The 24,937-nt window shown below is 44.0% G+C and overlaps 1 protein-coding gene across 3 annotated transcripts in view; it reads right to left on the bottom strand.

The window, feature by feature from the left end:
• LOC130366974 (uncharacterized) overlaps window positions 1-24,937 on the bottom strand; it is a 306,433-nt gene that overhangs the window by 268,445 nt on the left and 13,051 nt on the right. For all 3 annotated transcript variants that reach the window (XM_056569362.1, XM_056569366.1, XM_056569373.1), the window contains exon 2: window positions 16,448-16,575. In XM_056569362.1, the coding sequence (XP_056425337.1) occupies window positions 16,448-16,556 (109 nt within the window). In that variant the 5' untranslated portion in view covers window positions 16,557-16,575. The remainder of the gene's footprint in view (window positions 1-16,447; window positions 16,576-24,937) is intronic.

The following is a 24,937-nucleotide window of genomic DNA, read 5'->3' as shown; positions in this document are numbered from 1 at the left end:
GGAGAATGAATGTCCTCGAAATATGTCAATGAAAGTAAGCATATGGCTTAATAGGACTAGTCACCAGACTTTTGGTCATACTTTATTTTTTATTTTTATCTCTGTAGTTCTTTCCAGTGTTGAGATATAAGCCTTGTAAATATGCAAATAAGAATAGCTGGGCTCTTGATGTGCTGGGACACCCCCTACCCCCCCCCCCCCCATGGCTTTTAAACCTCATTTGCCTAATGACAAATAGGCCTTTATCTCAGCACTAGCATGATCTATGGAGAAAAAAAAAAGATATGCTTGGAAATCTAATTACAAACTATCAAGCCATGTGCTTTACATCCATGTTTTTCTGCTGACAAGTCTGCTTTAACATTATATGATATAAATATCCCTTTAATATGTACATATCAGCCACTTAAACGCGGATCCCAGTTATGATGGTTTAGTTAACTAAGAGGTATGGTTTGGCTACCACAAAGCTCACAGTAATGTCATTTTCATCATGACACAATGTTGGCAAAAGAATCTGTGTGCCATTGAATGGGAATTCCAGGATTTTGTTTTTCAGCCTTTAAGCCCATGACGCCAAGTTGTAATACAATATAATCTGCTTCATTTACCTCTGTGCCCTCTTCTGCCCCATTTTCATGCACAGGATCCACACTCGGAAGTGCCACTTGTTTTATTAAACTGTTGGCTATGACCTTTCCCAGCATTCCATGCAGCAATATATCATCAGTCACATGGTTTTCAGGGTAGCATGGCCATGGGTAGGTGGAAAGCATTACTTGAGTAAATCCTTTCCTCCCAGGTATACACCCACCCACTGCAGAATAGCTATGCCCCCGGGAGACCAGGTGACATATGACATATTGACGGCATGCTTCTCTCAGCGGCCGGTCATTTTAACATATTGAACTCACCTGGGAACCAGGTGGTTCCCAGGTGAGTTCAGTATGTTAAAATGACCGGCCTAGGTATCAGGAAGTAGAGAGTGTATCTTTTGACAAAGAGCACATGCGCTCGAAACGCGTCAAGATCCTTCAGATACTATGAACGTGTATTAGCTTCATGCTGTTTTAAAGAGTATTTGAAAATAAAGCTGCTGTTTTTCAAGTGCTGGATCTTTTCTTCTTCTTTCATTGTTGGACACACGGAGTCTGAGTGCAGATCCGAGCACGGAAGTCAGCAGGTGAGCTGGAGTTTTCCATATTTTGCTGCATGTCTTTTGAGCATGACATAGGCTCTACCGTGCTCCCTACTAAAACAGCCTTTTTCCTCTGCATATCCAAGATTGTTTCAGCTGGCAATTACACTTCACTTGTCTGTGACTATTCAAGCAATTCGAATCCTTCACCAATATGTCTCAAAATGGCAGAAATTAGTCTCATAAAGCAGCTCAATTATTTTCGGGCTCCGGTCAGGGAGCTAACACACAAGTGGACTTTAAAGTGTTGCTACATGACCTAGAAAAATTACTGAACCAGGAGACACGCATTTGGTGGGATCAGGAATCCATTAAAAATGATCTGGAAAAACAAATGATTCCTCATGGATTACGAATAAAGAAAATACCCACTACTATCTTTTGCCAAGACATGATTGACAAATGGAATGAAGCCTTATCTACATGTTCCTTCAAATTAATGAATATTATACAAAAGTATGAAATGGATAAATTACAAGAGCTGGAGTCAGCTATTATGAAACTACAACAAGATGCTTTGATGTTTAAGGACCTTACCAACTATGATGAACTGTTACGCCTAGCGCTCCGGGTCCCCGCTCCTCCCCGGAGCGCTCACGGCGTCTTTCTCCCTGCAGCTCCCCGGTCAGTCCCGCTGACCGGGAGCGCTGCACTGTCATGGCCGTTGGGGATGCGATTCGCACAGCGGGACGCGCCCGCTCGCGAATCGCATCCCAGGTCACTTACCCGTTCCCGTCCCCTGCTGTCATGTGCTGGCGCGCGCGGCTCCGCTCTCTAGGGCGCGCGCGCGCCAGCTCCCTGAGACTTAAAGGGCCAGTGCACCAATGATTGGTGCCTGGCACAATTAGCTTAATTGGCTTCCACCTGGTCCCTGACTATATCTGACCTCCTCCCATGCACTCCCTTGCCGGATCTTGTTGCCCTTGTGCCTAGTGAAAGCGTATTGTGTGTCTAAAGCCTGTGTACCAGAACTTCTGCTATCCACCCTGACTACGAACCTTGCCGCCTGCCCCCGACCTTCTGCTACGTCCGACCTTGCTTCTGTCTACTCCCTTGTACCTCGCCTATCATCAGCAGTCAGAGAGGTGACCCGTTGCTAGTGGATACGACCTGGTCACTACCGCCGCAGCAAGACCATCCCGCTTTGCGGCGGGCTCTGGTGAAAACCAGTAGTGACTTAGAACCGGTCCACTAGCGCGGTCCTTGCCAATCCCTCTCTGGCACAGAGGATCCACTACCTGCCAGCCGGCATCGTGACAGTAGATCCGGCCATGGATCCCACTGAAGTTCCTCTGCCAGTTGTCGCCGACCTCACCACGGTGGTCGCCCAGCAAGCCCGACAGATCACCCAGCAAGCCCAACAGATTGCCCAGCAAGCCCAACAGATTGCCCAGCAAGCCCAACAGATTGCCCAACAAGACCACCAGCTGTCGTACTTGACCACCATGACTCAGCAACTCCAGTCGCAGCAACAGCAGATTCAGTCTCAGCTACAGCAGCAGCAACCATCTCCTCTGCCAGCTCCTGCACCTCTTCCGCAGCGAGTGGCCACTCCTAGCCTCCGCCTGTCCTTGCCGGACAAATTTAATGGGGACTCTAAGTTTTGCCGTGGCTTTCTTTCGCAATGTTCCCTGCACTTGGAGATGATGTCGGATCAGTTTCCTACTGAAAGGTCTAAGGTGGCTTTCGTAGTCAGCCTTCTGTCTGGAAAAGCCCTGTCATGGGCCACACCGCTCTGGGACCGCGATGACCCCGTCACTGCCTCTGTACACTCCTTCTTCTCGGAAATTCGAAGTGTCTTTGAGGAACCTGCCCGAGCCTCTTCTGCTGAGACTGCCCTGCTGAACCTGGTCCAGGGTAATTCTTCCGTTGGCGAGTACGCCATACAATTCCGTACTCTTGCTTCTGAACTTTCCTGGAATAATGAGGCCCTCTGCGCGACCTTTAAAAAAGGCCTATCCAGCAACATTAAAGATGTTCTGGCCGCACGAGATACTCCTGCTGACCTGCATGAACTCATTCATCTAGCCACTCGCATTGACATGCGTTTTTCTGAGAGACATCAAGAGCTCCGCCAGGAAAAAGACTTAGATCTCTGGACACCTCTCCCACAGTCTCCACTGCAATCTGCGCCTAGGCCTCCCGCCGAGGAAGCCATGCAAGTGGATCGGTCTCGCCTGACCCTGGAAGAGAGGAATCGCCGTAAGGAAGAGAATCTTTGTCTGTACTGTGCCAGTACCGAACATTTTTTGGTGGATTGCCCTATCCGTCCTCCACGTCTGGGAAACGCACGCTCGCACCCAGCTCTCGTGGGTGTGGCGTCTCTGGATGCTAAGTCGGCTTCTCCACGTCTCACGGTGCCTGTACGGATTTCTACTTCAGCCAGCTCTTCCCTCTCAGCCGTGGCCTGCCTGGACTCTGGTGCTTCTGGGAATTTTATTCGGGAGTCCTTGGTGAATAAATTCCGCATTCCGGTGACCCGTCTTGTCAAGCCACTCCACATTTCCGCGGTCAACGGAGCCAGGTTGGATTGCACCGTGCGTTACCGCACGGAGCCCCTCCTAATGTGCATCGGACCTCATCACGAGAAAATTGAATTTTTTGTCCTTCCCAATTGCACTTCCGAAGTTCTCCTTGGACTACCCTGGCTTCTACACCATTCCCCAACCCTGGACTGGTCCACTGGGGGGATCAAGAGTTGGGGTCCCTCTTGTTCCAAGGACTGCCTTAAACCAGTTCCCAGTACTCCCTGCCGTGACCCTGTGGTTCCTCCTGTATCCGGTCCCCCTAAAGTCGTTAGGGACTCTGCCTGCCACAGAAAATGCCTCTCCCCCCCTCCCAGTCCCTTCAGGCAAGCCTCTGTGTCCCCTCATGGCTCCCGTCCTTGTGTCTCCCTGCCCCGTGCCAAGCTTCACCCTCTGCCCTCCCTCCCCATTCCTACTCCTGCTGTACTGCCTGCCATTGAGGAAACCATCCATTCCTTCCCGGTGTCCTCATCCCAGGGGAGGCAGTCACCGGACAAAAAAAAGGGGAGACCTAAGGGGGGGGGGGTACTGTTACGCCTAGCGCTCCGGGCCCCCGCTCCTCCCCGGAGCGCTCACGGCGTCTTTCTCCCTGCAGCTCCCCGGTCAGTCCCGCTGACCGGGAGCGCTGCACTGTCATGGCCGTTGGGGATGCGATTCGCACAGCGGGACGCGCCCGCTCGCGAATCGCATCCCAGGTCACTTACCCGTTCCCGTCCCCTGCTGTCATGTGCTGGCGCGCGCGGCTCCGCTCTCTAGGGCGCGCGCGCGCCAGCTCCCTGAGACTTAAAGGGCCAGTGCACCAATGATTGGTGCCTGGCCCAATTAGCTTAATTGGCTTCCACCTGGTCCCTGACTATATCTGACCTCCTCCCATGCACTCCCTTGCCGGATCTTGTTGCCCTTGTGCCTAGTGAAAGCGTATTGTGTGTCTAAAGCCTGTGTACCAGAACTTCTGCTATCCACCCTGACTACGAACCTTGCCGCCTGCCCCCGACCTTCTGCTACGTCCGACCTTGCTTCTGTCTACTCCCTTGTACCTCGCCTATCATCAGCAGTCAGAGAGGTGACCCGTTGCTAGTGGATACGACCTGGTCACTACCGCCGCAGCAAGACCATCCCGCTTTGCGGCGGGCTCTGGTGAAAACCAGTAGTGACTTAGAACCGGTCCACTAGCGCGGTCCTTGCCAATCCCTCTCTGGCACAGAGGATCCACTACCTGCCAGCCGGCATCGTGACATGAACTCATGCAGAAAACCAATGATAATATTAACAAATTATAAGAGTACATCATGCAAACTAAGAAAATTAAATTCAAACGGGACATTATGCACTTAACCAGGTCTATGAATGGGGTAGGTGGGAAAAACAATATACCCCCCCAAGGTCAATTCTCAAGAAGAAACATGAACATCACAAACCACAACCCACAGACAAGCCGCATGTTACATTTAGCTCGTCTGAATAGGAGCCAGATACAGGAGCGAGCTCATAATCTGAAAATCCTTCTACACAATCTGATGGCAGGATTTCTTATTTGCAGAAAGCCAAGAAACCGAATGTCAAGTCAAAACCAAAAAGAAAATAAAAAGAGGAGGCCGAAAACACTGTAACAATTTTTTTTCTAGGACTGACAATAAGGACATTCTTGATACATATCCCAAGGGGGTCTTAAATTTATCTACTAGAGATTTAACAGAATGTCATATTTCAGTTCTAGAACGTGGTTTAAATTTTTTTCCTACCAATACCATTGATGTCTGTAATACTTTGTGTGATATAAATAGATTTGTACCCATTCTAACTGTTAAACGCCATTCAGAATCGAATCACATCCATTTGATGTCAGATAGCACCAACGAGCATAGAGGTATGGATTTTCAGGATCAACAAGCGTTGGTTGCATGGCGGGATCTGACGGGGACAGATGAGCTCTCTCCGTCTGTATCCCGCAATTGCAATTATATCACCAAAAATCCATACCTCTACCCTGTACAATCTAGAACAGATGGCATGGACAAATTTCAGTATCAGGTTGAACAAGACTTGGTGGAATTAAAAACCAAATTAGACTCCCAACCTTTACCTAGACACAATTTAAATTACGAGCATATTGCTCTGAAAGAATTACAATCATACCAGGACATCACTATCAAAATGTCAGATAAGGGGGGTGTAGTCACAGTCATGAACAAATCTGACTACACTTCATCCATTATGAAATGGTTAGCGGATACTAACTCATATCGTTCTTTAAAAAATGACCCCATCAAGTCTTTTCAACAGGATCTAGAAATCTTACTCTTAGAAGGAGTCACATCTGCTATTTTAAAGGAAAGGGAGGCTGAATATTTATTTGTGGAACATCCCAAAATGCCCATAATACATGCACTCCCTAAAACCCACAAAGATTTTAGATCCTTTAAATATGAGACCCATAGGGGGAGATTTATCAAAACCTGTGCAGAGGAAAACTTGCCCAGTTGCCCATAGCAACCAATCAGATCGCTTCTTTCATTTTTCACAGGCCTTCATAAAAATGAAAGAAGCAAGCTGATTGGTTGCTATGGGCAACTGGGCAAATTTTCCTCTGCACAGGTTTTGATAAATCTCCCCCATAGTGTCCAGTATAGGATCCATGTCAGAAAGACTATCCTCATGGTTGGACCAATTGCTCCAACCATTAGTTAAAAGGGTTCCAGGCTATCTCCAGGACTCTATGTCCTGCGTAATTTACATGAATTAACATGGCAACTGGACTTGCACTGGCTCACATGTGAGGTCACTTCATTGTACACCAGCATCCCATGGCAAGTTGCCATGGATGCTCTTAAATTTCATTAATGCAAATACCGTGAGTACACTCAAATTTTGATAAATGACATTTTGGTTTTCGATAACTCACAATTTTTTTAACTTTTGATTTTACCCCTTAAGGACTTAGCCCATTTTGGCCTTAAGGACTCAGACAATTTAATTTTTACGTTTTCATTATTTCATCCTCGCCTTCTAAAAATCATAACTCTTTTATATTTTCATCCACAGACTAGTATGAGGGCTTGTTTTTTGCGTGACCAGTTGTCCTTTGTAATGACATCACTCATTATATCATAAAATGTATGGCGCAACCAAAAAACACTATTTTTGTGGGGAAATTAAAAGGAAAAACGCAATTTTGCTAATTTTGGAAGGTTTCATTTTCACGCCGTACAATTTATGGTAAAAATGACATGTGTTCTTTATTCTGAGGGTCAATACGATTAAAATGATACCCATTATTACGTACTTTTATATTATTGTTGCGCTTAAAAAAAATCACAAACTTTTTAACCAAATTAGTACGTTTATAATCCCTTTATTTTGATGACCTCTAACTTTTTTATTTTTCCGTATAAGCGGCGGTATGGGGGCTAATTTTTTGCGCCATGATCTGTACTTTTTTTGGATACCACATTTGCATATAAAAAACTTTTAATACATTTTTTATAATTTTTTTTTTAATAAAATGTATTAAAAAAGTAGGAATTTTGGACTTTTTTTTTTTCCGTTCACGCCGTTCACCGTACGGGATCATTAACATTTTATTTTAATAGTTCGGACATTTACGCATGCGGTGATACCAAATATGTCTATAAAAAAAAAATTACGCTTTTTGGGGGTAAAATAGGAAAAAACGGACGTTTTACTTTTTTATTGGGGGAGGGGATTTTTCACTTTTTTTTTTCTTTTACTTTTAAATTTTTTAAAATTTTTTTTTACACTTGAATAGTCTCCATAGGGGACTATTCATAGCAATACCATGATTGCTAATACTGATCTGTTCTATGTATGGGACATAGAACAGATCAGTGTTTTCGGTGATCTTCTGCTCTGGTCTGCTCGATCACAGACCAGAGCAGGAGACGCCGAGATCCGGACGGAGGAAGGAGAGGGGACCTCCATGCGGCGTTATGAATGATCGGATCCCCGCAGCAGCGCTGCGGGCGATCCGATCATTCATTCAAATCGCGCACTGCCGCAGATGCCGGGATCTGTATTGATCCCGGCACCTGAGGGGTTAATGGCGGACGCCCGCGAGATCGCGGTCAGCAGCCGGGATCAGCCGCGCATGACACGGGCATCGCTCCGATGCCCGCGGTTATGCATAGGACGTAAATGTACGTCCGGGTGCATTGAGTACCACCTCACCAGGACGCACATTTACGTCCTGCGTCCTTAAGGGGTTAAAATTCTTTCTTCAAGCTAGTGGAGTTTTGATGGGGGCCCGGCATTCCCCCTTTCTTGCGAATCTAACAATGTTGCAATGGGAAGAGTTGTACTTTTATACGGTCACCAATCCATTTTCAGGTCACATAAAGTGGTACGGGAGATACATAGACGACCTCCTCCTCATTTGGAGGGGTGATGTCTCTCCCGTACCACATCCACTTATCGTTAACCTCTTTCAGGCAATACTATTTTGAGAGCAGATTCCAACCATCCCATCCACACAGTAAAACCAATTCCTGTAGGAGAATTAACCAGACTTAGATGTAATTGTTCAAATACGGAGGAATTTACAAATGGAGGCCATACAATTAACATCTAGGCTACAGTTACGAGGCTATAAAAACAAACATCTACAGAGAGCATTCCATAAGGTAATCAAAAAAGATAGGAAAAAACTACTTACAAGGAAAGACAATTATATACAAAATTCTGCAACAAACTCTATATCGGCTCCAGTACTGAGTATCACATATACACCCCAGTTCAAACAAATCAAAAAGATTATTCATAATAATTTACATCTACTAAAGGATGATTTTTGTGTATCTGAGATACTGAGAGCAGAGTGCCATGTAGTATCCAAAAAAGCACCCGCACTGGGCGAATTACTGTCTCCTAGTTTGGTTACATCGGAATCTAAGAATACATCCACCAATACGCACCACCGGCTTTTATCATTGCGGCTCTACTGTATGCCGCACTTGCAAATTTGCCAAAATGTGCAAAAAATTTCATAATGCGGAATACAAAATCACGAGATAAAAAATTATCTCAACTGCAAAACCACCCATTGTATCTACATTATAGAATGCCAAGCTTGCTGCAAGAAATATGTGGGTTGTACCACACGTAAGCTTAAAACATGGTTTTTAGAACATGTGAATGACATTACTAATTCATCCATAAGAAACCGTTCCAGTGCTTCATTACATTTCATACAAGAACATAACAAGGACACGAAATTCATACAAGTTTAAACAGATTTGTAAATTCTATTAAAAAATATTACTCCTTCCAGTACTTTTTAGAAGCTGTATACTAAAAATAAATCCAAAAAAGAAATGCATTTCCTCTGATGTCATGACCACAGTGCTCTCTGCTGACCTCTGCTGTCCATTTTAGGAACTGTCCAGAGCAGAGGAAAATCCCCATAGCAAACATATGCCGCTCTGGACAGTTCCCAAAAAATGGACAGCAGAGGTCAGCAGAGAGCACTGTGGTCATGACATCAGAGGAAATGCATTTCTTTTTTGGATTTCTCTTTAGTATGCAGCCCCTAAAAAGTACTGGAAGGATTAAGATTTTTTAATAGAAGTGATTTACAAATCTGTTTGACTTTCTGGCACCAGTTGATTTAAAAAAAAAAAAAAGTTTTCCACAGGAGTACCCCTTTAAGGCATTGAAAAAAAAACACAGGAACATTAGAGGAGGTGACATCCAGCGGAAATTAATGGACAGGGAGGCTTTTTGGCAGTTCATCTTGAAACCAAGAATGCCTCATGGTCTCAACATGCGCAAAGAATTATTATTTAATTACTAAAACTGATGATAATTTTTCTTCTCTCATTCCAGAATGCATATTTTTACATTTAATCTATATAGGGCTTATATTTAAATTGTTTTCCCAGTTCCATTTGAGATAATGTGGACTTCAGTTCAGATGATGCGATATGTCCTGCGTTTTTAGGTTATAAACCATTTATGATAAAATTCTTACATTGGACAGCATCATCTCTATAGTCTACATTTTACATAATTTAGCTTGTTAAGCATTAATGTGGTAAACTGTTATTTCAGCAGAGTATCATCTCAAATGGAATTACATTGCTTGAATGTCTGTTTTTGAACATCTCATTTGGTTTTAAATTATGTGTTGACGGCATGCTTCTCTCAGCGGCCAGTCATTTTAACATATTGAACTCACCTGGGAACTAGTGTTGAGGGGCATAGGCCATATTCGAATTTGCGATATTTCATGAATATATGGACGAATATTCATCATATATTCGCAAAATTCGCATATTCGCAATATTCGCTGCCTTTTTTTTTTACTATGCGCCATAAAATTTGCATGCGCATTCACCATAAAATTTGCATGGGCAATATTGCATGATAAAAGAGCTAAAAGAAGGGAGGGATCCATATGCACGAAAATTCGCATATGCGAATTTTCAGGCGCTCGCCAGTCTGACACAGTAACCAGTATTGGAGCCTTGTTTACACCACAAACTGGAAGCAGGGAAGGATGATCACTGTAATGTGTACTGTGAAAAAAAAAATGCCAATATCCGTAATTGCGAATATTTGGCGCCCAACACTACTTAGAACCACCTATATCTAGGTATCAGGAAGTAGAGAGTGTATCTTTTGACAAAGAGCGCATGCAATTGAAACGCGTCAAGATCCTTCAGATACTGTGAACTTGTATTAGTTTCATGCTGTTTTAAAGAGGATTTGAAAATAAAGCTGCTGTTTTTCCAAGCGCTGGATCATTTCTTCTTCTTTCGACTTATGACAGATTGTCTCTGGCCGCATGGACTGCTGGAAAAGGTCAGAGACAATAGTAAATAAAAAGACTTTGCATTGCAGCACTTCCAGGTGTGGGTCCTGGGCACTAAAGCGGAACAAAGTGGTGCATGGAGGTAATAGAAGCATATCATACAGTATTATAACTTGGCATTATGGGCTCTAAGGCTGAAGCAAAACAAATCTGGATTAATGTTGAGCGCAAATATTCGAAATGCTAATTTTTACCGTGAATATCGGCATTTCGCAATTTCGCAAATATTTAGAATATATCGATATATATTCATAATTATGAATATTTGTTTTTTTTTCCTTCACAGTACACATCACAACAATGATCTGTACTGTGTAAAAAATGAAAAAAAAGTGATCATCCCTCCCTGCTTCCAGCTTGTGGTCCAAAGAAGGCTCCAATATTATTTACTGTGGGAGTCGTTATGGAGCACAAATATTTCGTATATGCGAAGACACTGATACCCTCCCTTCTTTTATGTGAAAGATATAATCGCGCATGCGCACTATGCAAATTTCATAACGAATTTTCACATGAAAAAAAAGGAACGAACATAGCGAATATGCAAATTTTGCGGATATAGAAAGAATATTTGCATATATTTGCAAAATCCCAAGACAAAACTATGTTATATCTATAAAGCAAGCCCAATATTAGCAATATTTTGTCAGTATCTCTGAAGTACAATATTCTTGTATATTACTATTGGTGATATTGCAGAAGTCCAGAAGAAGTGCCGATGGAACCAAGAGAACTGTAGTCCTCGCATTGGCCATGGTCCAAGTCACCATGGTCACAGTATGCAGAGGGCTTCCACAAGAATTCCTCACACATCTTGCCCTGGCACAGTGATAAAGGGAGGGTGGAGGGGGTTGTAGTGAAGATGAGTTCACCTGGGGTATTTCCTGTGAATCTGTGTTTGGGGTACCCTTAGTGGTCATGGACAAGAAAGAAAGCCATACATAGGTCTAACTTGCTAACAACTTACTTATTCATTGGTTTACTTTGCTGGTTGTCAAAATAAATCATCCAAAATGGAGGCGCTAATCTTTTACCGAAAAACTAAGAGCAGGGTTAACCAAGGTGCATGTTTTTTTCCCCTGGAGTCCCAGGAGCTGGTAATTTTTTACACTATCCCTTGTTCTTTAGCCGTATGTAGTAGTGACTTGAGGACAGCAGAGCTTATGGCATCTATTTTTTTCACTAGTACTGTAATTCCCATCAGTGGGATGCAGATCTGAGGAGTCGTGATTTAGAAACCATGCTGCACTAACTTTGGCACGCAGAGTCCAGGGTTTTAGTCCTAATGTTGGCGTGGTGAGACCCATAGAGTGGTTGCCTTTACAATCTAGTGTACTTGTCCTTACTGGATTAACACTGTGCTTCTTACTCCTCTGCTTCAAGCAATCTGAATTAAGACTAAGTTATAATGATGTCCTGACAGATTTCTTAGCAGGAGCTGACTTTGCCCCAGGTTGTCATTGACTACTTTAATCACCTTAATGCTGGGGCGACACACTGTAACAACCCCCCTCCTCATGTAATTACTTTACTACTGGAATAACACTACAACAAACCACCTCCTCATGTAATCTCCTTATTACTGAGGTGACACACTGGAACTAACCCCCTCCTCATGTAATCTCCTTACTACTGGACTGACACATTGTAACAAACCTCCTCTGCATGTAATCACCTTACTGCTGGGGTATACACTGTAACAAACCCCCTCCTCATGTAATTACCTTTCTGCTGAGGTGACACATTGTAACAAGCCTCCTCCTGATGTACTTACCTTAGTACTGGGGTGACACACTGTAAAAAATCCAAATCTCATGCTATGTCCTGGGGTGACACACTGTAACAAACCTTCTTCTTATGTAATTACCTTACTATTGGGGTGACACACTGTAACAAAACCTCCTCCTCATGTAATCTCCTTACTACCGAGGTGACACATTGTATCAAACCTCCTACTCATGTAATTATTAAACCTCCTACTCATGATGGTGACATCATCACATGTCCTATACCTCCAGCATCTAGGACAGTGATGGCGAACCTATGGCACGTGTGCCATAGATGGCACCTCGAGCCCCCTCTGTGGGCACGCAGCCATAGTTCGCAATCAGCCCATTTGGGACATCCCTGGGTCCCGAAAGATCTTTTCGGCACACAAGGATGCCCTGGTTACCTTTCTGCGGCCCCGCGTTAACTTTAAAAACACTGGCCCGCCACGAGGTATCGCACACAGGGACGTCACTGACGTCCCCTGAGTGCGCCCATAGCAACAGCCGAGCAGAGCATCGAGGAGGACGCACGGCATTGGTAAGTGACCAGCACGTCATCGTGTTCCGACCACCGCTCCTCTGGTCCCGGGACCTTTAGGATATAGCAGTAGATTGTGACCGATCGGTGGTCGGAACACTGAAGTGAGGCAGTACACAGACATACAGCCTCCAGCCATACACTGTATATAACTCTAGAGACAAGGAAATAAGTGCTCCATAGAATAGTATTGTTGGACCCAGGGGGCCAAATATATATATTTTAGAACTGCTCACTCTGGGTGGTTGTGTAAACGCATACACAACAATGGAATGGGTATGTAGAAAAAGGTTATCTGCTGCCCTCCGGAGTGGAACTGGTAGTAGGTGCTTGGCTTCAAGGGAATCCGGCTCACGGCACTGATCGACCAAACAGAAGGATGTGCTTAAAAGAGGATTTATTGACCAGAATGCAACGCATTTCGCTGCGCAGTGAAACTCGTTGCATTCTGGTCAATAAATCCTACTACCAATACACTGTATATTTCTGAAGGCCGTATGTCTGTGGGGGAACTGTACTGCACCTAATGTGGGGGAACTATACTGCACACCTAATGTGGGGGAACTGTACTACCAACCTAATGTGAGGGAACTAAACTGCACCTAATAGGGGGAACTATACTCCCAACCTAATGTGGGGGAACTTAAACCTAATGTGGGGGAACTATACTGCCAACCTTATGTGGGGGAACTATACTACCAACCTAATGTGGGGGAACTATACTGCCAACCTAATGTGGGGGAACTATACTGCCAACCTAATATTGGGGAACAATACAGCCAGCCTAATGTGGGAGAACTATGCTGCCAACCTAATGTGAGGGACCTATACTGCACCTAATGTGGGGGAACTGTAAGGTTTGGATCATTGAACTCTGTTGTTGTGTTCTTCTTTTAAAACAAAACATGTTAATTAGTTATGGCAACTGTAGGAGTTTTTTTTTCTAAACTTAAACCTCAGTATTTTGATTTAATTGCTGTGCTCACACTTTGAGGGAAAAAAAGTTGGCGTGCATTATGGTTTGGGCACTCAGGCTCAAAAAGGTTCGCCATCACTGATCTAAGAGGTCAGTTGAGGAGGTTGGGGGAGGGAGGGAGCATAATTCTAGTGGGGGAGATGAGCGGTTGCTGTCAGGACCTATGTGGAGACATTGTGCAGTAACATTCTTGGGGCAGGTGAAGCAGCGCCCCAATCAAGAGGACGCTCTTGGCGGCTGCCTATTTTGCCCTATAGAGCAGCCAATGGCTGTCCGACATGCTGGGTGTTGAAGTTTTGCAACATCTTGAGGGCCACAGTTTGAGACCGCTGTTCTTAAGGTTCCTAGTTGTGTGTGTAGGTTAACCCCTTTACAGTGCTCTGGGTCATGCCTGGAACACCACAGTTTCAATAAATTAACAGAATGAAACATTATAAAAACAGTAAAAGTTAACACATAACATTAAAAAAACAGTACAAAGGAATGTACAACATAAGGCATAAGACACACAGCACCCAGGTCCTGAAGGGATCCTAGTGTAACACTGCAATATTACTGTATTCAAACAATTTAGGGCTGGTGTTTTGTGTGTTCTGATCCAAGGCATAAAGAAGTGGCATGATCTGGGCAATCCAAACTTGAGACTGTTCCCATGGCAATAAGCAGATCACAAAATATCCCCCTGCTGGGATCCACGGGGCTCGTTTGTAATCTGTAGGTACATCCGACAGAACGTTATTAATCTCCCTGCAGTGCCACCACAGGAGAAATAATGTATTACATAATTCCCAATTAAATGGTGGACCTGTTCTTTCCTGTGTTATGACAGACAGGTCAGATCATCTTCAGAGAGAAATGCTCTTTGTAGCTGTTCTCAACTCTGTCCTCAAGAGATGAAAATTCTGAATAGAGAAACCACCTTTATTAATTCAGGGTTCCCCCATAGGATTCTAAAAATGGGTTGACTAAACTGGACAAATACTTTTAAAGCGGTATTCCAGAAAAAACTTTTTTTTAAATATCAACTGGCTCCAGAAAGTTTAACAGATTTGTAAATTACTTCAATTAAAAAAAACGTATTCCTTCCAATAATTATCAGCTGCTGAAGTTGAGTTATTGTTTTCTGTCTGGCAACAGTGCTCTCTGCTGACATCTCTGCTTGTCTCAGGATCTGCACAGTGTAGAAGAGGTTTGCTATGGGCATTTGCTTCTACTCTGGACAGTTCCTGAGACAGGTGTCATCAGAGAGCACTTAGAAAAGAACAACTCAACTTCAGCAGCTCATAAGTACTGAAAGGATTAAGATTTTTTAATAGAAGTAATTTACAAATCTGTTTAACTTTCTGAAGCCAGTTGATATATAAAAACATTTTTTTTCCTGGATAACCCCTTTAAAGTTAGAAAGTCTGAAATCATAGGCAGTGTATAGTTATAATGTTAAATATAAAAAAACAAATCAGCTTTATTTAAAGGAAATGTGTGATAAAAAAAATGACCTATTGCTTAAATAAAGTTTAAATTCTGAAAATTTTAAAGAATTTTTGGTGATGTTTTTTTATTTTTATTTTCCATTTTGTTATCTATATTTTAAAATAATAAAAAATGTTCCCTTTTTCATTCTGGTCACTAGGTCTAAAACTAACCTGAGACTTCTTGGTCTGTAGAGATCATTTCCAAATAATGCTTTTTTTCTCAGAGCAGGCAAGGGGTACAGTGAATGGTGACACCAGTTGAGAGAAGACAACATTCAGAATAGCATACACTTTCTTGTAGAATGACCTCTAAAAAGTCACAGAGAATGCTAAGTAGTGTCTTTAATTCATTTAAGGCTATGTTTGCATTGCCATTGTCTTCCGTCCGCTCAGGGTCCATTCGGCTTTTTCTTTTCTTGAGCAGAACAGACCCTAAAACAGGTCGAAATACAACGGACACGACCTGGTCCCGATGGACCCCATTCACTTGAATGGGGCCTGTCGGATATCCAGTTGTTTAGCGGAGAAAAAAAATAGTGCACACACTATTTTTTTTCTGCTAAACTCCCATCGTTCTGATGAAATATGAACAAGGCCTAAATGGGGCCGGTTCTGTCTATTGTTGTCTATGGTCCAGGGGTCCTGCTGTGAAACACATCGCTAAATGCTGTTATAAACAGTTTTGGCATGATGGCAGCCCTCATAAATGTACAAAAAAAAAGAAAAACCTAAAAAATTTAAGTTAGGCTGGATTCACACCACGTTTTCAGCCATATGGGAAGGCATATGGCTGGGGGGAGCAAAAACCAAGCACTCCTGTATCCCTGCCATATGCCGCCTGAATGTAATTCATTTCAATGAGCCAACTGGAATGAAACGAAGACTCATGTTGGCTAATTATTGCAACGTATGCAGTTTTTCCACCGGACCTAAAACCGTTATGGACCAGGGGCAAAAATGAGCCGACCGGAGTCAGCGTTTCACTCCGGTCGGCTCATTGAAATGAATTACATACGGGCGACAGGAATACAGGAGCGCCCGGTTTTAGCTCCCCCAGCCGTATGCGTTTCCATATGGCTGAAAACATGGTGTGACCCAGCCTAAGACATTCTCTTTAAACCTACAATTTTTGGTTCTGCTTACTTTTGCAGGTTTCAGCATGTGCAGTAATCCAGTTTGCTTGGGAGGGATCTGTTGATTCTAGAAGAGTTCTACCACCACTTTCATTAAATTTACTGGCGTATACACCCATGGTTACAAAATCTTTAATTCTGCAAAGTAATGAAAATAAATATATGGAAATATTTATATAATATAATCATTTTACTTCTGTAAAGAGGCGTTAAAGGGGTATTTAAGGCATGTTTTTTTTTTCTTATTGTCCTTAGAGTGCAGTTTAATAGAAAAAAAAACCTATATCGAATCACCCTGTCTCAGTGTTGGTCCTCGTTGCGAAGCACTTCCTTATGTTGTCAGCACAGGACCTTTCTACTCAGCCAGTCTTTGGTCAGAGCAGGTCCTGATGCAGACATCAACATAAGGAAGTTTTTTTGCAGTACTTCATTCAAAAGTAGGCCTGTTCTGTATTATATATCAAATCATATCTTTTCTCACCTCCTGCTCTCCTGGGATGCCTCCGCTGTTCTGCTTCGGGTCCTGCAACAATCCTCCGTCTAAGCTGCAGTGTGGCTGTTGTGCCCAGTGTATCACACTGCCGCTCAGTGAATCGCTGGCTGAGACAGGACATTGCTGAGGTCAGCAAACACTTCAGGCTGCTGCTCAAGATGACAATTGCTTCCGGGCCGAAACGGCACAGCGGAGGCATCACAAAAGCGTGGGAGGGGAGTAAAGGTTTTGTTATATACTAAAGAATGGGCATAATTTTAAACCCCCCAGCCACTGGATAACCCCTTTGAGACAGCGGCAATGGAGGATCTAGTAGGGCAAGTAGAGGTTGTTGTTTTCTATTTAAATGTTCCCTGAGCACACACAGATAAAAAACTGAAAATTATCTGGAATACCCTTTTAATAGATTATAAACAGTCATAATAATAATAAAGTAAAATAAACTATATTTTATGTAGGCCAAGAATCACTGACTGGCGAGCTTGCAATGCCTGGCACCCCCACTGATCATATGCTCAACATAGCCAGAACCCACACACGAGAAGCAGTTAGCTTTATTTACTGCATAATGGTTGGAGCTGGTCATTGAAGCTCAGCTCCTGTTTACTCACATTGGAGCTGTGCTGCAGTAACGTTATGCCACCACTACACAGTAAATGGAGCCAGCTGCTTTCTTCCCCATTCACTGTGTGGTGCAGGCACCATGGCTAGGCCAATTAACAATTGATGGGCTAGCCTTAGTATAGGCCATGAATTACATTTGCCCTGGAAATCAAAGTTCTTCAGTTTATAGCTATTTAGTTTATGGTAAACATATTTATTAGATTTACTACTGCAAATGTACCTTAACCCTTTAACGACCACGGACGTAAATGTACGTCCTGGTTTGGCGGGACTTCCAGCACCAGGACGTACATTTACGTCCTGTATATGACCGCGAAGATCGGAAGGGTGCTCGCATCATACACAGCAGGTTCAGGCTAGCAGCAGCCGGGGACCCGCCCGTAATGGCCGACATCCGAGATCACACGGATGTCTGCCATTAACCCCTCCGATGCCGTGATCAATACAGATCACGGCATCTGCGGCATTGCGGCACTTTGATTGGATGATCAGATCGCCCGCAGCACTGCCGCGGGGATCCGATCATCCAGCATGACAGCTGGAGGTCCCCTTACCTAGCTCCGGCCGTCTCCCGGGGTCTTCTGCACTGGTCTGCGATTGAGCAGACCAGAGCAGAAGATCACCGATAATACTGAGCAGTGCTGTGTACTATGCATAGCACTGCACAGGATTAGCAATCAAACGATTGCTATAGATAGTCCCCTAAGGGGACATAAAAAGTGTAAAAAAAAGTTGAAAAATTTAAAAATAAAAAGTAAAAAAAAGGGAAAAATCCCCTCCGCCAATAAAAATGAAAATTGTCTGTTTTTCCCATTTTACCCCCAAAAAGCGTAAAACTTTTTTTAAATAAGCATATTTGATATCGCCGCATGTGAAAATGTCTGAACTATAAAAATATAATGTTAATGATCCCGTACGGTGAATGGCGTAAACGTAAAAAATTTAAAAAGTCCACAAATGCTGTTTTTTTTGTCACCTTTTATTCAAAAAAAATTAATAAAAAATTATCCTAAAGTTTTATATATGCAAATGTAGTATCTAAAAAAAAAGTACAGATGACGGTGCAAAAAACGAGCCCTCATACCGCCCTATATACGGAAAAATGAAAAAGTCATAGGTGGTCAAAATAGGCCGATTTTAGTTCACTGATTTTGTACAAAGAGTTTTAGATTTTTTTTAAGCGGTACAAAAATATAAAAGTATCTAGCCATGGGTATCATTTTAATCGTATTGACCCACAGAATAAAGCACACATGTCAATTTTACCGTAAAGTGTCCAGTGTGAAAACAAAACCCTCCAAAATGTGCAAAATTTTGGTTTTCATTTAAATCTCCTCCCTAAAAATTTTTTTTTGGGTTCGCCGTACATTTTATGGTAAAATGAGAGGTTTCATTACAAAGTAAAATTGGTCATGCAAACAACAAGCCCTTATATGGGTCTGTACATGGAAATATAAAGGAGTTATGGATTTTAGAAGGCGAGGAGGAAAAAACGAAAATGCAAAAATAAAATTGGCCTGGTCCTTGAGGTTAAAATGGGCTTGGTCATTAAGGAGTTAAAGAATACCTGTCATCAAACCATATTTTCTAAACAAACTCATATTATATTCCCTAACTACTCCTAATACTCCTTCTGCCCTTAATTTTTTTTTCTGAGCTGTAAAAAGCTCTGTATCATACCTTTCCCCTTGCATTGTGTGAGCTCCCGGCAGGAGAAAGTGGGTGTTCCCCAGCAGGTGCAATGTCACTGAAGCCTGCGAGAGTTGTGCCTCAACATGCCCCGCACACACTTCCTGAGTTTGGTCTCCTGTCAGGCTGGAAGGATACCAAACTGTTTGACTTGCACAGGGAACAGAACAGAGCCATTTTTTCAATCACATTAAAAACATATAAAGGTTGAGAACTTTAATAGCAAGTAAACAGAAACATGTCTTATAATTACATAATGAACAATACAGTGGGGAAAAAAAGTATTTAGTCAGCCAACAATTGTGCAAGTTCTCCCACTTAAAAAGATGAGAGGCCTGTATTTTTCAACATAGGTATACCTCAACTATGAGAGACATAATGAGAAAAAAAATCCATAAAGTCACATTGTCTGATTTTTAAAGAATTTATTTGCAAATCATGGTGGGAAATAAGTATTTGGTCACTAACAAAAGTTCATCTCAATACTTTGTTATATACCCTCAGTTGTTCACACACTGTTGCTGGTATTTTGGACCATTCCTCCATGCAGATCTCCTCTAGAGCAGTGCTGTTTTGGGGCTGTCGCTGGGCAACATGGACTTTCAACTCCCTCCAAAGGTTTTCTATGGGGTTTAGATCTGGAGACTGGCTAGGCCACTCCAGGACTTAGTAATGCTTCTTACAAAGCCCCTCCTTCATAGCCTTGGCGGTGTGTTTGGGATCATTGTCATCCTGAAAGACCCAGCCACAATTCATCATCAATGCCCTTGCTGATGGAAGGAGGTTTTCACTCAAAATCTCATGATACATGGCCCCATTCATTCTTTCTTTTACACGGATCAGTCGTTCTGGTCCTTTTGCTGAAAAACAGCCCCAAAGCATGATGACCCCCCCCCCCACGCTTCACAGTAGGTATGGCGTTCTTTGGATGCAACTCAGCATTCTTTGAATGCAACTCAGCATTCTTTTACCAAAAAGTACTACTATGGTTTCATCTTACCATATGGCATTCTCCCAATCCTCTTCTGGATCATTCAAATGCTCTTTAGCAAACTATAGATGGGCCCGACACGTACTGGCTTAAGCAGAGGGACACGTCTGGTACTGCATGATTTGAGTCCCTGGCGGCGTAGTGTGTTGCTGATGGTAGCCTTTGTTACTTTCATCCCAGCTCTCTGCAGGTCATTCACTAGGCCCCCCATGTGGTTCTAGGATTTTTGTTCACTGTTCTTGTGATCATTTTGACACCACAGGGTGAGATCTTGCGTGGAGCCCCAGATCAAGGGAGATTATCAGTGGTCTTGTATGTCTTTCATTTTATAATAATTGCTCCCACAGTGGTTTTCTTCACACCAAGCTGCTTGCCTATTGCAGATTCAGTATTTCCAGCCTGGTGCAGGTCTACAATTTTGTTTCTGGTGTCCTACAGCTCTTTGGTCTTGGTCATAGTGGAGTTTGGAGTGTGACTGTTTGAGGTTGTGGACAGGTGTCTTTCATACTGATAACAGGTTCAAACAGGTGCCATTAATACAGGTAACAAGTGGAGGACAGAGGAGACTCTTAAAGAAGAAGTTACAGGTCTGTGAGAGTCAGAAATCTTACTTGTTTGTAGGTGACCAAATACTTATTTTACCTAGGAATTTACCAATTAATTAATTAGAAATCCTACAATGTGATTTCCTGTATTCTTTCCCCCCATTCTGTCTCTCATAGTTGAGGTATACCTATGATGAAAATTACAGGCCTCTCTCATCTTTTTAAGTGGAAGAACTTGCACAACTACTTTTACTTTTATACTTTTTTTCCCCACTGTATATTGAATGTTTAGTTTGGTGACAGGTACTCTTTAAGGGAAACTTACAGCAGGATCAATTACACTAACCTATTGGTACTGGCTAATAGTGCAGGTTACATTGATTACAAAGGTCTGTAGATGTCCATAAAAATATATAAATTAGTCAATTCGTTAAACTGGAGGCATTCTCTAGGCCCATGGCTTATTGCTAGGCCCGCCTGGCTGTTGCCCCCTTAATAAATATTTATAGCAGTAGCACATAGCAGCTACATGCTACTGAGGTGTTCATAAGAAACCAGCCAAGCCAGCCTAGCAGTGCAGAAAGGGGCAATGGAACACCCCCAGTGCACCAAATTGACTCACTTACACTCAAGCTAAGAGAGTTATGTATCTGGCACATACAAAACTAAGAATCTCACTGGAACGGGTGTGTATGATATCTAGTGCAACCCGTACTAATCTGGTATCGGTGGTGCTCAGCTCTAAGAGAGTTGTACATGTAACAGGCATAAAGAATAAGAAAGCAGCACTCACCATCCAGGACGATACTTAATTCAGTAGATGAGGGCATCACGAGTACAAGCGGGAGTAGTGGTGTGAGGCAGGAGCAACCCGGAACAAGCTGTTTCGTGCATCTGACGCACTTCCTCAAGCCAATGCAGCATCAGCTCCCATCTCTACATCTAATATAAAGGAGATAAAGGGCTGACGCTAGGTAATGGGACGTTTCCACCCGATCATGTGACAGCTTCTATTAAAAATAATCACAACACAAACCAAACAGAAAAAGCAAAATCATAAATAGGAGTGTAGCAATCGTTCAGACCCAATGCACCGCTGGCATCAGGTCTAGCAATCCAGCGAGTTTCCCTCCGTAACAACATCTGATTACGATCTCCACCATGTGATGGAAGAGGGACTCTTTCCAGGCCCACAAACTTTAAATCCATACAGGCTCCGCTATGTATCTCGTTCATGTGGGCCCCACTCCTAGTCCGGGGGAGCCCCACTCCCAGTCCGGGGGAGCCCCACTCCCAGTCCGATACAAACGAACATGCTCACGATACCGGACATGGAGCTGGCTAATGGTCTTTCCCACATAAAACCTGCCGCAAGGGCACATCAAAGCATGAACTATAAAAGAGGTATGGCAAGTAATCAATTCATTAACACAGTGATCAATGGGGCCTATTTTAATGTTTCTCCCAGTAATGATATGTTTACAAAAAGAGCAGGACTATGCCACCGGTGCATTGGGTCTGAACAATCGCAACAAGCTCAACTCCTATTTATAGTTTTGCTTTTTCTGTTTGGTTTGTGTTGTGATTATTTTTGATAGAAGCTGTCACATGATTGGGTGGAAGCATCATGTTCCCTAGTAATACCCTGCATTTCCTCTATGTAAGATGTAGAGATGCGAGCTGACGCTGCACCAGCTTGAGGAAGTTCATCTACTGAATTAAGTATCGTCCTGGATGGTGAGTGCCGCTTTCTCATTCTTTATGACTGTTACATGCACGACTCATTTACACATTAGTATTTTTATGGATATCTCCAAAACAGTGCAGTGTATAGGGGAAAAAACGGTACAGATTCTAGTCATCTGCATCACCTGCACTATTAGCCATACCTGGGGATTATTGTGCGACTTGTCTTAGCTAAAAGAGGCATCATCTGAAATGTTAGACAGTAATTTAAACTTTTGGCACAAATCAACTGCTCCAGCTGTTACCCGGCAAACACCCCCCCCCCCCGGTCCCTGTTCGGAACAGCAATCCACCACTATGAGCAGCCACACAGGGACGTGCAAATCACAGCTCACTCTCACAGTTTACTTAGACATTGTTACTGCTCTGCAATGTCTGTGAGTACTGTCACGATGCCGGCTGGCAGGTAGTGGATCCTCTGTGCCAGAGAGGGATTGGCGTGGACCGTGCTAGTGGATCGGTTCTAAGTCACTACTGGTATTCACCAGAGCCCGCCGCAAAGCGGGATGGTCTTGCTGCGGCGGTAGTGACCAGGTCGTATCCACTAGCAACGGCTCACCTCTCTGGCTGCTGAAGATAGGCGCGGTACAAGGGAGTAGACAGAAGCAAGGTCGGACGTAGCAGAAGGTCGGGGCAGGCAGCAAGGATCGTAGTCAGGGGCAACGGCAGGAGGTCTGGAACACAGGCTAGGAACACACAAGGAAACGCTTTCACTGGCACGATGGCAACAAGATCCGGCAAGGGAGTGCAGGGGAAGTGAGGTGATATAGGGAAGTGCACAGGTGAACACACTAATTGGAATCACTGCGCCAATCAGCGGCGCAGTGGCCCTTTAAATCGCAAAGACCCGGCGCGCGCGCGCCCTAGGGAGCGGGGCCGCGCGCGCCGGGACAGGACCGAGGGAGAGCGAGTCAGGTACGGGAGCCGGGGTGCGCATCGCGAGCGGGCGCTACCCGCATCGCGAATCGCATCCCGGCTGGAAGCGGAATCGCAGCGCCCCGGGTCAGTGGATCTGACCGGAGCGCTGCAGCCGGGAGAGTGTAGCGAGCGCTCCGGGGAGGAGCGGGGACCCGGAGCGCTCGGCGTAACAGTACCCCCCCCCTTGGGTCTCCCCCTCTTCTTAGAGCCTGAGAACCTGAGGAGCAGACTTTTGTCTAGGATGTTGTCCTCAGGTTCCCAGGATCTCTCTTCAGGACCACAACCCTCCCAATCCACTAAAAAAAAAGTTTTCCCTCTGACCTTTTTAGAAGCTAAGATCTCTTTGACAGAGAAGATGTCCGAGGAGCCGGAAACAGGAGTGGGAGGAACAGATTTGGGAGAAAAACGGTTGAGGATGAGTGGTTTAAGAAGAGAAACGTGAAAGGCATTAGGGATACGAAGAGAAGGAGGAAGAAGAAGTTTGTAAGAGACAGGATTAATCTGACACAAAATTTTGAAAGGACCAAGATAGCGTGGTCCCAACTTGTAGCTAGGGACACGGAAGCGGACATATTTAGCGGAGAGCCATACCTTGTCTCCAGGGGAAAAAATGGGAGGAGCTCTTCTTTTCTTATCTGCGAACTTCTTCATGCGTGATGAAGCCTGTAAGAGAGAATTTTGGGTCTCTCTCCATATGATGGAAAGGTCACGAGAAATTTCATCCACAGCGGGCAGACCAGAGGGCAAGGGGGTAGGGAGGGGGGGAAGAGGGTGACGGCCGTACACCACGAAAAATGGGGATTTGGAGGAAGATTCAGAGACTCTGAAGTTATACGAGAATTCGGCCCATGGAAGGAGATCTGCCCAGTCATCCTGGCGGGAGGAAACAAAATGTCGCAAATAATCACCCAAGACCTGGTTAATTCTTTCTACTTGTCCATTGGACTGGGGATGATATGCAGAAGAAAAATTTAATTTAATCTTGAGTTGTTTACAGAGAGCCCTCCAGAATTTAGACACGAATTGGACGCCTCTATCCGAGACGATCTGCGTAGGCAACCCGTGAAGACGAAAAATGTGTACAAAAAATTGTTTAGCCAACTGAGGCGCTGAAGGAAGACCAGGAAGAGGGATGAAATGTGCCATTTTGGAGAATCGATCAACGACCACCCAAATAACAGTGTTGCCACGGGAAGGGGGTAAATCAGTAATAAAATCCATACCAATCAGAGACCAAGGCTGTTCGGGGACAGGCAGGGGATGAAGAAAACCAGCGGGCTTCTGGCGAGGAGTCTTATCCCGGGCACAGATAGTGCAGGCTCGCACAAAGTCCATAACATCCGTCTCCAGAGTCGGCCACCAATAGAAGCGGGAGATGAGTTGCACAGATTTCTTGATGCCCACATGGCCTGCGAGATGGGAGGAGTGACCCCATTTGAGGATTCCGAGGCGTTGGCGTGGAGAAACAAAGGTCTTTCCTGGAGGAGTTTGCCT

This window comes from Hyla sarda, chromosome 1, assembly GCF_029499605.1.
Source record: "Hyla sarda isolate aHylSar1 chromosome 1, aHylSar1.hap1, whole genome shotgun sequence".
NCBI classification, from domain to species: domain Eukaryota; kingdom Metazoa; phylum Chordata; class Amphibia; order Anura; family Hylidae; genus Hyla; species Hyla sarda.
The sequence above is the reverse complement of the archived record's forward strand: the minus strand, read 5'-3'. Positions and strand labels throughout refer to the sequence as shown.